General features: G+C 42.5%; 1 protein-coding gene across 4 annotated transcripts in view; it reads right to left on the bottom strand.

Moving 5' to 3' along the window:
- hpgd (15-hydroxyprostaglandin dehydrogenase) overlaps window positions 1-8,597 on the bottom strand; it is a 41,237-nt gene extending 32,640 nt beyond the window's left edge. For 2 of the 4 annotated variants that reach the window (XM_061772106.1, XM_061772107.1), the window contains exons 1-2: window positions 8,282-8,595; window positions 7,549-7,672 (exon numbers count right to left, since the gene is read on the bottom strand). In XM_061772106.1, coding sequence (XP_061628090.1) covers window positions 7,549-7,672; window positions 8,282-8,374 — 217 coding nt within the window. In that variant the 5' untranslated portion in view covers window positions 8,375-8,595. Of the gene's footprint in view, window positions 1-7,548; window positions 7,673-8,281 lie in introns of all 4 variants that reach the window. The other 2 variants (XM_061772105.1, XM_061772104.1) reach the window with 2 other exon arrangements.
- Window positions 8,598-12,363: the final 3,766 nt, after the last annotated feature.

The raw sequence follows: 12,363 nt of genomic DNA, 5'->3' as shown, positions 1-12,363 counted from the left end.
CAAAAAGTTGGTCTTGGTCTCATCAGACCAGAGAATCTTACAACCCCAATTCCAATGAAGTTGGGACGTTGAGTTAAACATAAATAAAAACAGAATATAATGCTTTGCAAATCCTGTTCAACCTATATTTAATTGAATACACGACAAAGACAAGATATTTAATGTTCAAACTGATAAACTTTATTGTTTTTAGCAAATAATCATTAACTTAAATTTTATGGCTGCAACATGTTCTAAAAAAAGCTGTGACGTGGCAAAAAAAACAGCATTCACACTTTCATTCCAAAATGCCACTGCCACCGAGTGGATATAAAAAAGGTGTAGCCTACACTTTCATTCCAATATGAAAGGGGGTACGTATGACTGCCGATATGTACAGTTATGCTCATAAATTACATACCCTGGCAGAATTTTTAGAATATAGTTGTTGTTTTTTAATATGACTGATGAATGAACAACAACCATCATTAATTACTTTATGGTTATGTTTTGTTTAATGACAATGCTTTTCTGAAATGCTTGACCGTTTAATTTGAATCCCATTACAATAAAATTAAATGTGTATCGCCTGATCCTTCATGTTTACTTTAAAGAATTGTACCCATCTTACAAATTCTGCCAGGGTAATCAAACACATGAGCACAACTGTGTGTTATCTCCATCCATCCATCCATTTTCTGAGCCGCTTCTCCTCACTAGGGTCGCGGGGGTGCTGGAGCCTATCCCAGCTGTCATCGGGCAGGAGGCGGGGTACACCCTGAACTGGTTGCCAGCCAATCGCAGGGCACATAGGAACAAACAACCATTCGCACTCACAGTCATGCCTACGGGCAATTTAGAGTCTCCAATTCATGCATGTTTTTGGGATGTGGGAGGAAACCGGAGTGCCCGGAGAAAACCCACGCAGGCACGGGGAGAACATGCAAACTCCACACAGGCGGGGACGGGGATTGAACCCCGCACCTCAGAACTGTGAGGCTGACGCTCTAACCAGTCGGCCACCGTGCCGCCGTGTGTTATCTCATTTACTAAATATAAATTTCAAAATAAGAGCAAGTAAAAAAAAAAGTATTACGTGTTCAAATAAAGTGCTTAACTTCAGAATAATTCTTTAAAAAAAACTAACAAAATACAGATAATACTTCATGGGACCAAGATGGCGCCTACCAGTGTGGTCGCCCCGGTAACGCGCTCTCTAGTATTGTTTTTGTGTTTTTCGTCCGTCTTTGGAGACCTTACACGACTCACTTACACAAGGGGAGACCTGCTAACCATCAAGGAGGCTACTCGGGACTTTCTGTCACCAACTTTCGCAAATCCGCTCAGTTTTTTCCCCGAGTTACTCACCGGAGCGGCGTCCGCGGTTTTCGGCGCATGGAGACGGAAGCGGCGCCACAGAGGGAAACGGGCCGGCATTCAGGTGAAACTCCGCAAGAGAGGACACAGATTGGCGTTCCCGTCGATCCACCTCGTGAATGTACGCTCCCTACCCAACAAAATGGACGAGCTTCATCTTCTGTTACAGACCAGTAAAGACTTCGGACGTTCCGCGGCCATGTGCTTCACGTAGACCTGGCTTTGCGACGCTGTACCCGATGGCGCCGTCATGCTTCCCGGCTTCCACATTCATCGAGCGGACCGCGACATGGAATCATCAGGGAAAACAAAGGGCGGCGGGATATGCCTCTATATCAACGAAAAATGGTGTACGGACGTCACGGAGCTCAGCACACACTGCAGCCCGCATTTGGAGTCGCTATTTTTAAACTGTAAACCATTCTACTCGCCATGTGAGTTCGCATCGTTCATACTGGCTGGAGTCTACATCCCACCTCAAGCTAACACGAACGCCGCACTGCTAACGCTCGCCGAACAAGTCAACGAAATTGAAAAAAAAACACCCGGACTCACCCCTCATTATTCTCGGGGACTTTAACAAAGCTAAACTCAACCACGAACTCCCTAAATACAAGCAGCACATCGACTGTCCTACCAGGGAAAATAATACTTTAGACCACTGCTACACTACGGTAAAAAACACATACCGTGCTATACCTTGTGCAGCCCTGGGCTCGTCTGATCACTGCTTAATTCACTTAATACCGACGTACAGGCAAGAACTTAAATGCGCGAAGCCTACATTGAAAACAGTGAAAAAGTGGACCAATGAACCAAAGATGGAACTTCAAAGCTGTTTAGACTGCACAGACTGGAGTGTCTTTGAAAATTCAGCTGGCAGCCTGGATGAATATACGGACACTGTCACATCCTATATCAGTTTCTGTGAAGAGGTTTGTGTACCAACAAAATCATTTCGCACATTCAACAACAACAAGCCGTGGTTCACTGCTAAATTTAAGTAGCTTCGCCAAGCTAAGGAGGACGCATATCAGAGCGGGGACAGGGCCCTGTATAATCGAGCAAGAAACCAGCTGACTAAAGAAATTAACATTGCAAAGAGGATCTATGCAGCAAAGTTGGAAAATCAGTTTAGCGCAAACGACTCTAAATCAGTCTGGCATGCATTCCAATCGCTGACTAATTACAAGCGACAATCCACCCAAGCTGAGAACAGTTTCACACCACACACCCACCCGGCCACACCGGCAACCACAATCACACCTCTGACTTCTGCGTTAACCATCCATGAACAGGATGTGAGACGCATCTTCAAACAACAAAAGATTAACAAAGCGGCAGGCCCGGACCTTGTGTCCCCATCCTGCCTCACAGTCTGCGTGGACCAGCTCGCTCCAGTCTTCACTCAGATCTTCAATAGATCTCTGGAAATGTGTGAAGTTCCATCCTGTTTCAAACGCTCTACCATCATTCCAGTCCCCAAGAAACCTGCAATCTCGGGTCTGAATGACTATAGGCCTGTTGCTTTGACATCTGTGGTCATGAAGTCCTTTGAACCTCTCGTGCTGGACCACCTCAAGAGTGTCACAGATCCCCTGCTGGACCCCCTGCAGTTTGCCTACCAAGCGAACAGATCTGCGGATGATGCAGTCAACATGGGACTGCACTTCATCCTAGAAAACCTCGACAGTGCAGGGACCTACACGAGGATCCTGTTCGTGGACTTCAGCTCAGCGTTCAACACCATCATCCCTCAACTCCTTTCATCCAAGCTTCTCCAGCTCAGCGTCTCACCTGCCATCTGCCAGTGGATTTACAGCTTTCTGACGGGCAGGACACAGCAGGTCAGGCTGGGGGAGGCCACCTCATCCACATGCAGCATCAGCACTGGGGCGCCCCAAGGTAGTGTCCTCTCTCCGCTGCTCTTCTCTCTCTACACAAACGACTGCACCTCAGCGAACCCGACTGTCAAACTCCTGAAGTTTGCAGATGACACCACTGTCATCGGCCTCATCAAGGGCGGTGACGAGTCTGCATATCGACAGGAAGCGGAGCGGCTGGAGCTGTAGTGCGGCTGACACAACCTGGAGCTGAACACGCTCAAGACTGTAGAGATGATCGTGGACTTCAGGAGGCATCCTTCGCCACAGCTGCCCCTCACGTTGTCCAGCTGCCTTGTGTCAACCATCGAGACTTTCAAGTTCCTGGGAATTACAATCTCTCAGGACCTGAAGTGGGCGACCAACATCAACTCTGTCCTCAAAAAGGCCCAGCAGAGGATGTACTTCCTGCGGCTTCTGAGAAAGCACAGCCTGCCACCGGAGCTGCTGAGACAGTTGTAGACAGCGGTCATCGAATCAGTCCTGTGTTCTTCCATCACAGTCTGGTTTGGTGCTGCTACAAAAAAGGACAAACTCTGACTGCAACGGACAATCAAAACTGCTGAAAGGATTGTCGGTACCCCCCTACCCACCCTTGAGAACTTCCATGCTGCCAGAACTAAGACAAGGGTGTGCAAAATCCTCTCGGACCCTCCGCACCCCGGTCACCAGCTCTTCCAGCTCCTTCCCTCAGGTAGGCGCTACCGATCGATGCAAACTAGAACTAGTAGACATTCCAACAGCTTCTTCTCTCTTGCAATCAACTTCTTAAACAGCTAACCTATAATTCCATTACAACAAGCTGGCAATTTTTTGACTTGAGTTCGTTGTCACATTTCTGTGGGGCCAATTATGTATTACTTGTGCACTCACTGTCGTTGTCTCGCCATGCTGCACTATTTGCATATACTGGCCACTCATGCCAGAGTAGCATCTGCTCCATTTGCACACTGATTGAGGAGTATCTGTAACATTTGCACAACCAACATTGTCCCACATTATCGCACTACTCGTTACTTTAAACCGCATACACTCAATTTACAGAACACTTTGGAGACAGAAAGACATTGACAAAAAAAAAACAGTCACTGAGCAGTAAAGGGTTGCTTGTTATCTGGTAATGCCGGTACATTTTTTATTTTTTTTTGACAATTGTGCAAAAAGATGCATAGTCCTCTACCACTTAGAGCAGTTCGAATGACTAATATTGCAATAGTCCGGTGCAATGATTTTTGTGTAAAGGGCGCTGAGACTTCAAGGAGTGTATGCGGTTTAAAGTGACGAGTAGTGCGATAATCTGGGACAATGTTGGTTGTGCAAATGTTACAGATACTCCTCAATCAGTGTGCAAATGGAGCAGATGCTACTCTGGCATGAGTGGGCAGTATATGCAAATAGTGCAGCATGGCGAGACAACTACAGTGAGTGCAAGAGTAATACATAATTGGCCCCACAGAAATGTGACAACGAACTCAAGACAAAAAATTGCCAGCATGTTGTAATGGAATTGTAGGTTAGGTGTTTAAGAAGTTGATCGCAAGAGGGAAGAAGCTGTTGGAATGTCTGCTAGTTCACACTCTTGAGGTGATCCAGCACGAGACGTTCAAAGGCCTTCATGACCACAGATGTCAAAGCGACAGGTCTGTAATCATTTAGACCCGAGATTGCAGGTTTCTTGGGGACTGGAATGATGGTGGTGCGTTTGAAACAGGATGGAACTTCGCACAGTTCCAGAGATCGATTGAAGATCTGAGTGAAGACTGGAGCGAGCTGGTCCGCGCAGACTTTGAGGCAGGATGGGGACACATGGTCTGGGCCTGCCGCTTTGTTAATCTTTTGTTGTTTGAAGATGCGGGTCACATCCTGTTCATGGATGGTTAACGCAGAAGTCAGATGATAGTTGGGATAGGCTCCAGCACTCCTGCAACCCTTGTGAGGAAAATCGGCTCAGAAAATGGATGGATGGATAACATCCCAACTTCATTGGAATTGGGGTTTTATTTATCACCATCTTGGAGTCCTTCAGGTGTTTTTTAGCAAACTCCATGCGGGCTTTCAAGTGTCTTGCACTGAGGAGAGGCTTCCGTCGGGCCGCTCTGCCATAAAACCCTGACTGGTGGAGTGATCGTTGACTTTCTAGAACTTTCTCCCATCTCCTGACTGCATCTCTGGAGCTCAGCCACAGTGATCTTTGGGTTCTTTACCTCTCTCACCAAGGCTCTTCTTCCCCGATTGCTCAGTTTGGCCATACGACCAGCTCTAGGAACGGTTCTGTTCATCCCAAACGTCTTCCATTTAAGGATTATGGAGGCCACTGTGTTCCTAGGAACATTAAGTGCAGTAGAATCTTTTTTGTAACCTTGGCCAGATTTGTGCCTTGCCGCAATTCTGTCTCTGAGCTCTTCAGGCAGTTCCTTTGACTTCGTGATTCTCATTTGCTCTGACATACACTGTGACTGTAAGGTCTTATATAGACATGTGTGTGGCTTTCCTAATCAAGTCCAATCAGTATAATCAAACACAGGTGGACTCCAATGAAGGCGTTGAACCATCTCAAGGGTGATTAGAAGAAATGGACAGCACCCGAGTTAAATATATGCGTGTCACAACAAAGGGTCTGAATACTTATGGCTGTGTGATATTTCAGTTTTTCTTTTTTAATAAATCTGCAAAAATTCAACAATTCCGTATATTTTCTGTTAATATGGGGTGCTGTGTGTACATTAATGGTGAAAAATGAACTTAAATGATTATAGCAAATGGCTGCAATGTAACAAAGAGTGAAAAATTTAAGGGGGTCTGAATACTTTCCGTACCCACTGTACCTTTGCCTTCAGCTTTCTAAACAAAACTTCACTAAACCTTCTCCAATTACTTCATAATGCCGCTGTTCGTCTTTCGCCAAGAATCTCACAAGTTCAGCCACATCTCCTGTTCTGTCAACCTTGCACTGGCTCTCTGTTCATTGGAGTTAGTCAAAAAAATTCAAGTCACTTACAGAGCACTTAATGGTCAGGCTCCTATATATTTTAGATTAAGTGTCAATTTATGGGTCTTTTTGGGTAACTGCAATCTGCTTGCTGCCTTTTACTTAAGGCCACTGCACACTTGGTTTACAGTTATACTTGCAAATATAAAAGAAAAGTGACCCCTGAAAATGTATTGTAGTATACTGTGAGAATTTAAAAAAAAGTTATATTACGTTAAATTGAAACAAATTTAGATGTTTTGTGATCATCATTATAGTGTGATATACTTTTAGTATTAAAAATATTATAATTAAAGGTCAGTGATCACTTATTGTCTGTGAGCGTCATCTTACTTACTAATTTAATATGAGATTTCAAGAAGCTCAGGTTGCAATAAATGACACTGAGGGGTAAATGTTATGGAATCTACAATACTGTATATGACAGCAGTGTGTACATGTTTTATTCACCAATCAAAACATTGGAGATTAAACTTTCCATTCAGAATAATTCAGAATTATGGACAGCTGCTGAGCAAGCTATTTAAATAGTCAGAGAAAGACAACAGTGAAGGGCTACAATGTGAATAAGGCTGTCCCACAACGAGCAGCCAGCTTGTTGTTTATCTCCACATGAGAGCACACAGATCAGGTTACATCAACTACTGACGAAGCCCAAGGTGGTAAAACCTGCATGTGTCAATAGTGGCTGCATTCCACACTTGGCCACCCAACAATCACAAACACACCTGACTTATGAAAAATCATCTTTTCGACACACACTAATCAACAGCTAGCACACATTTAGAAGTAACCTCAAACAGCATTCCACAGCTGTCAGCCTCCAGGGTTTTACTTTCAGTGTCACACATCGAAACCTGTTTCCTTTTGTTAGTTGTCTCACTGTTTCAAAGCCACATTTACCCATTTACAGTACACAATGTTCAACGTGCCGCAATGTCGAACCAAGAGCAGAAATGCAGCTAAACAAGCAGCCATGTGACGACGCGCAAGACCAGACAAGCTTCATTTTAACCGAACTCTGATTGCCGCTTGTCAGTGAGATCCACAAGTGACCGGATTGTCACAGCTTGTCTGTGGCAGCCTTTCCCACACTTTCATTGTAAATGTCAGCATACGTGAGCACAGTAGCAAGAAGTCTCTCGAGGAAAACAAAACAAAATAGACTACAGGTTGTAGGCTGTTCTTTGAAGTCACCTACCAGTTGTGTCTGACCAACTGAAACTTTTTTACTGTTTCAAGTGTTTCCTATTACAGATTACAGGTATTAAATGTTTTTCATTTCAGTATGTCGCTCCTGACATGATGAGTGACAGTTACCTCTCAGTGAGTCTCCATCGGACACATCACACTGAATAAAGGTGCTGCTGCCATCTCCAAATTCAGCATCCAGCTGTTTCTTGCACTCTTCACCACAGGTCTGGTTCAGGTCAACCACAGCTACCTAAAGGACAGAAGAGCTTAACCTCAAGTTAAACCTCAAAAGGATTGTGCTGATGATATCTTTGTTGTCTAATTGAACGTTAAAATTGAACACACTGCAATAACTCAAAAAAATCTGCCAATGGAACTAGTATGAACTGATTTGATAAGATTCTTAAGATAAGAGCTTGTACCTCAAAGCAAGTCTTTTTGTCTGGCTGAAAATTTAGAAAAAAAGTCAAGATTGTCTTAAAATAAGTAAAGTCAGATGTTTTCATGAGAAATAAGATTAAGTAACTGGCTAAGATTTTCATTTTCGCTGTGCAGAGGCAACATTGTCAGTGTTTCATGCATCAGTTCCCCTAAACCTTTACAGTTGTTACCTTTTTCATCTCAACAGTCAATGTCTTATAACAATATTTTTAAACAGTGAATAAGATTAGGACGAAGAATCAGTGTCTCCAGGTGAAGCCAAAGCCGGTACTTCAAAACAGGTTGTGCAGCAAAGATAAGAGTCATGTCAAGAGCTGACTCTGTTCACGAAAACACAATATGTTTAATGGCGATGTTACAATAGTGTGAGTAACCGTCAAATTGGTGAAAAGAAGCATTGAGACAGATCTGGACTGACCTTAGCTGAGCTCTGTAGGAGGGACTGGACTACGGCTCTCCCAATGCCTTGAGCTCCCCCGGTCACCAGAGCCACCCTCCCATTTAGAGACATGGTCCTATACACTCGCTCTCAATCTGCCGGTGGCCTTGAATTTTTTTTTTTTTTTAGTTGTCCACCTACCTGAGGACTCACACTCCTATCTGATGCCTTCTCTCTCTTTTAAGACACTCAGAGGCTCGCTCACTATTCTGTGTGTTTCTACTCTTTTGGTTGGGTTGCACTTTGCCTCCTTCTTTCCCTCCTCCCTCTTCATTGGCTCCCTCTCTCCTTCTGCTTATCAGGACAAACAAATGGTCTCTGTGTGTGTGTGAGAGTGAGTAAGATAGCCTCGTCATATAGCCCAAGTAAACTTCTGGATAATAATTACAGGTTTATCCAACAGTTGTACCTGCTTTCATGCCTCTCACTTTGGTGTCTTCCACACATTCTAATTCCTAAAACACGAATTTGTGATTATTGACATGAAAGTAATGTTCACCACAAAACATTAAGATTCAGAAATATCCGACTAGTTTCTGAAGAACAGCACAACCATTTGGATCTATTATTAGCTGTCGCCATTTCCCATGGTTTTGAACTTTTTTCCAGAATATCCCCAAAAAGTACCTACCTCACCTATGCTTGAGTGCACTTTCTGGTGAAACGGGTGAGAAGGAGAATTGTTCTTTGAAAGCGTTGAGCTCACACAGGTAACAAAAGACTTTGTGGGGGCAGGATTTCACTGGCGTGTTTGGTAAACGTAGCATTACCGCACGTAACAATGGCTGGAGCAGCTGCAGTGTAAACATCTCCAACTCCAAGAAGAAGGTGACCAGATACTCTAGTTACTATAAATTTGAATAGGCGTTGATACATTTACATAGTGGATGTGGCAGTTATGACCTCGTTCAAGAAACCAACAGCTCCATTTTAACAAGAGCCGTCTTAAAAAGAAAGCTTATGGATAACAGAAACTAACTAGTTACTTATCCTATTTGATAGTTAATCCCATTTAAACTATGTCACACAATTGACCATACATACAGTAGTCACTTTGAAGCAATAATAAATTATTGCTGTCTCATGATGATCTCTTTATGTCCAATTGGTGATGTTGCATTCATAACATAATGAGATTCTCCTTGTTCTCCTGCTTGTACTGTTTAACTGTGTAGCTAAACATCCAATGAAAAATGCCTTTTATTAGTATTGCCAATGACTGCCAGGTGCTCCCCTTAAACACATCAGTTTCAGACCACACCGGTGTGGTTTCATAAAATGCTTATTAAATATGCATCTGTACTTCATAATTTGTATTGCTCCTGATTGAATTGTGATATAAATGGTTATCATCAGAAGGCAACAGTTTATTGACATGATCTTAAATTAATCAACCTCTTGCACACTGCCGTCACCTGTGATACTATCAATCACAGGAGTAATTTACATTTGAAAACTGTAGGTGGAGCCATGGAGCAATAATTTGAAGGTACAATCCATCATTCATTCATTTTTATTTGACTATTACCACAACCGATAAGTTTATAATGTGTACACATATGCTATGGTATGCGTTAATGTCAATTCTCATTATTGTGTATAACATAGAGAGGGCTGAAATTTCTTTCTCAAGGCCCACTGTGATAAAAAAATACAAAAACAAAACAAAGCAAACAAAATGGCCATGAGGGTCATTATTTTTGCATGGTTCCACCACCACAACTCTAACTCGTTCAAGGCAGGACTCCAAAGATCTATTGAAGGTATGTTGTTATTTATGGCACCAAAACAATAACAGTCTTGTAAATCACAATGTGAGGCCTCAGTGAACTTTTTTTGACCAGCTAATCTGACAGTTCTTCAATTGGATTCAGATCTGGGGAATTTGCAAGCCAAGTAATCACCTTGAACCTTTTGAGTTCTTTAAATTGTCTCAACCATTTTTGAAGAAAGGTGATCTTGAACAATATTTAGGGACATCTTAGGACCCAATGATCCATTTTCACATTTCATCCATTGGCTTGTATTCTCATTGAGTCCTGGTGCAACCAACTACATGATGTTGAAGTAAAACCCTTCAGAACCTTCTTCTATTGCTCCTCATGCCCATTCTACATCCCCACGTTCATATTATGACAGCAATCTGACATTTTGCAGACGCACACCTTGCTTGGATGACTACAGTACATCGAACAATCTATTTTTATCTGTGGCAATGTCAATGAATACAATTTATCATTCTGACCAGCCTCAATAAACGTAAGTTAAGGCTTTCTGAGAAGAGTACAGTGACACTGTGTGTTGTTGGATGTTTATGCGAAAGGGAGATAATCATTACAACGATGATGTGATGTGACAGTTTATTATAATCTTTGATCTTATAAAATCATAAGCTCTCTGATATGCATATCAAGGCCATTTGAAGAAAGTCTGTTTTTTTTCACCCGTTTTTTTTCAATAGAGTGCAATCCACAAATCCAAACAGCTATACGTTTGAACCACAATGCAAGAATTAATACAAAGACAAAATAACGCCAAAGTTCATTACTGAAATATAACCGAGAAACAATATATATACATATATATATATATATATATATATATATATATATATATATATACATATATATATATATACACACACACACACACGCGCACATACAGCGCAATAAGTAGAATTTCAATTGAATGAAAACTACAGTGGAAATCTAACAAGGAAAGTTCAATATTTTGGGACGGTTTATCATGTGAAACATCATGACACAAGTTGATGAAGAATTTAGTGCTGCTATTCTGGGTCAGAAAAAAACCCACCAGATTCTTTGCCGTTTCAATCTTCACACCTGTGAATACAGAATTGATTTTGATGTGTGTACAGAACCCAATTCCAATAAAGTTGGGTTTACAATTGGGTTAACAAAAGAAAAAGAAAACACCTGTTTGGAACATTCCACACGTGAACAGGTTAATTGGAAACAGGTGAGTGTCATGATTGGGTACAAAAGGAGCAGCCCCGAAAGGCTCTTTTGTTCACAGGCAACGATGGGGCAAGGTGCATCAGTTTTGTGAACAACTGCATGAGCAAATAGTCCAACAGTTTAAGAACAGCATTTCTCAACATACAATTGCAAGGAATTTAGGGATTTCATCATCTATGTTCCATAATATCATCAAAGGATTCAGAGATTGGAGAAATCTCTACACGTAAGCGGCAAGGCCGAAAACCAACACTGAATGCCCGTGACCTTCGATCCCTTAAGCGGCACTGCATTAAAAACTGACATCATTGATATTGCTATGTGGGCTCAGGAACGCTTGAGAAAACTATTGTCATCTAAAACAATTTGTTGTTACATCTACAAATGCAAGCTAAAACTCTACGATGGAAAGCAAAAACCATATACCAATAACATCCCGAAACGGTGCCAGCTGCTCTGGGCCCGAGCTATTCTGAGATGAACTGACGCAAGGTGGAAAAGTGTGCTGTGGTCTGACAAGTGCACATTTCAAATTGTTTTTGTAAATCATGGACGTGGTGTCCTCGAGCCAAAGAGGAAGAGGACCATCTGGATTGTTAATCCGCACAAAGTTCAACATCTGGGATGGTATGGGGGTGTGTTCGTGCCTATGGCATGGGTAAGCCACGCCACATTCTGTACGTGTTACAATAGTGAGGCTTTGTAGTAAAAGAGTGCAACTAGTAGAATGGCCTGTCAGCAGTCCAGACCTGTCTCCCATTGGAAATGTGTGGCGCATTATTAAGTGCAAAATACAACAACGGCGACCCCGGACTTTTGAGCAACTGAAGTTGTACATCAAGCAAGAATGGGAAAGAATTCCACCGAAAAAGCTTCAACAATTAGTGTCCTCAGTTCCTAAACGCTTATTGAGTTTCTTTTAACGTTCACCATCCAACCTGACAGAACTGGAGAGGATGTGCAAGGAGGAATGGCAGATGATCCCCAAATCCAGGTGTGAAAAACTTGTTGCATCATTCCCAAAAAGACTCATACGCTGTATTAGCTCAAAAGGGTGCTTCTACTAAATAAAGGGTCTGAATA

Source organism: Phyllopteryx taeniolatus, chromosome 4, assembly GCF_024500385.1.
Source record: "Phyllopteryx taeniolatus isolate TA_2022b chromosome 4, UOR_Ptae_1.2, whole genome shotgun sequence".
NCBI classification, from domain to species: Eukaryota; Metazoa; Chordata; class Actinopteri; order Syngnathiformes; family Syngnathidae; genus Phyllopteryx; species Phyllopteryx taeniolatus.
This window is presented reverse-complemented; position numbering and strand designations above follow the sequence as displayed.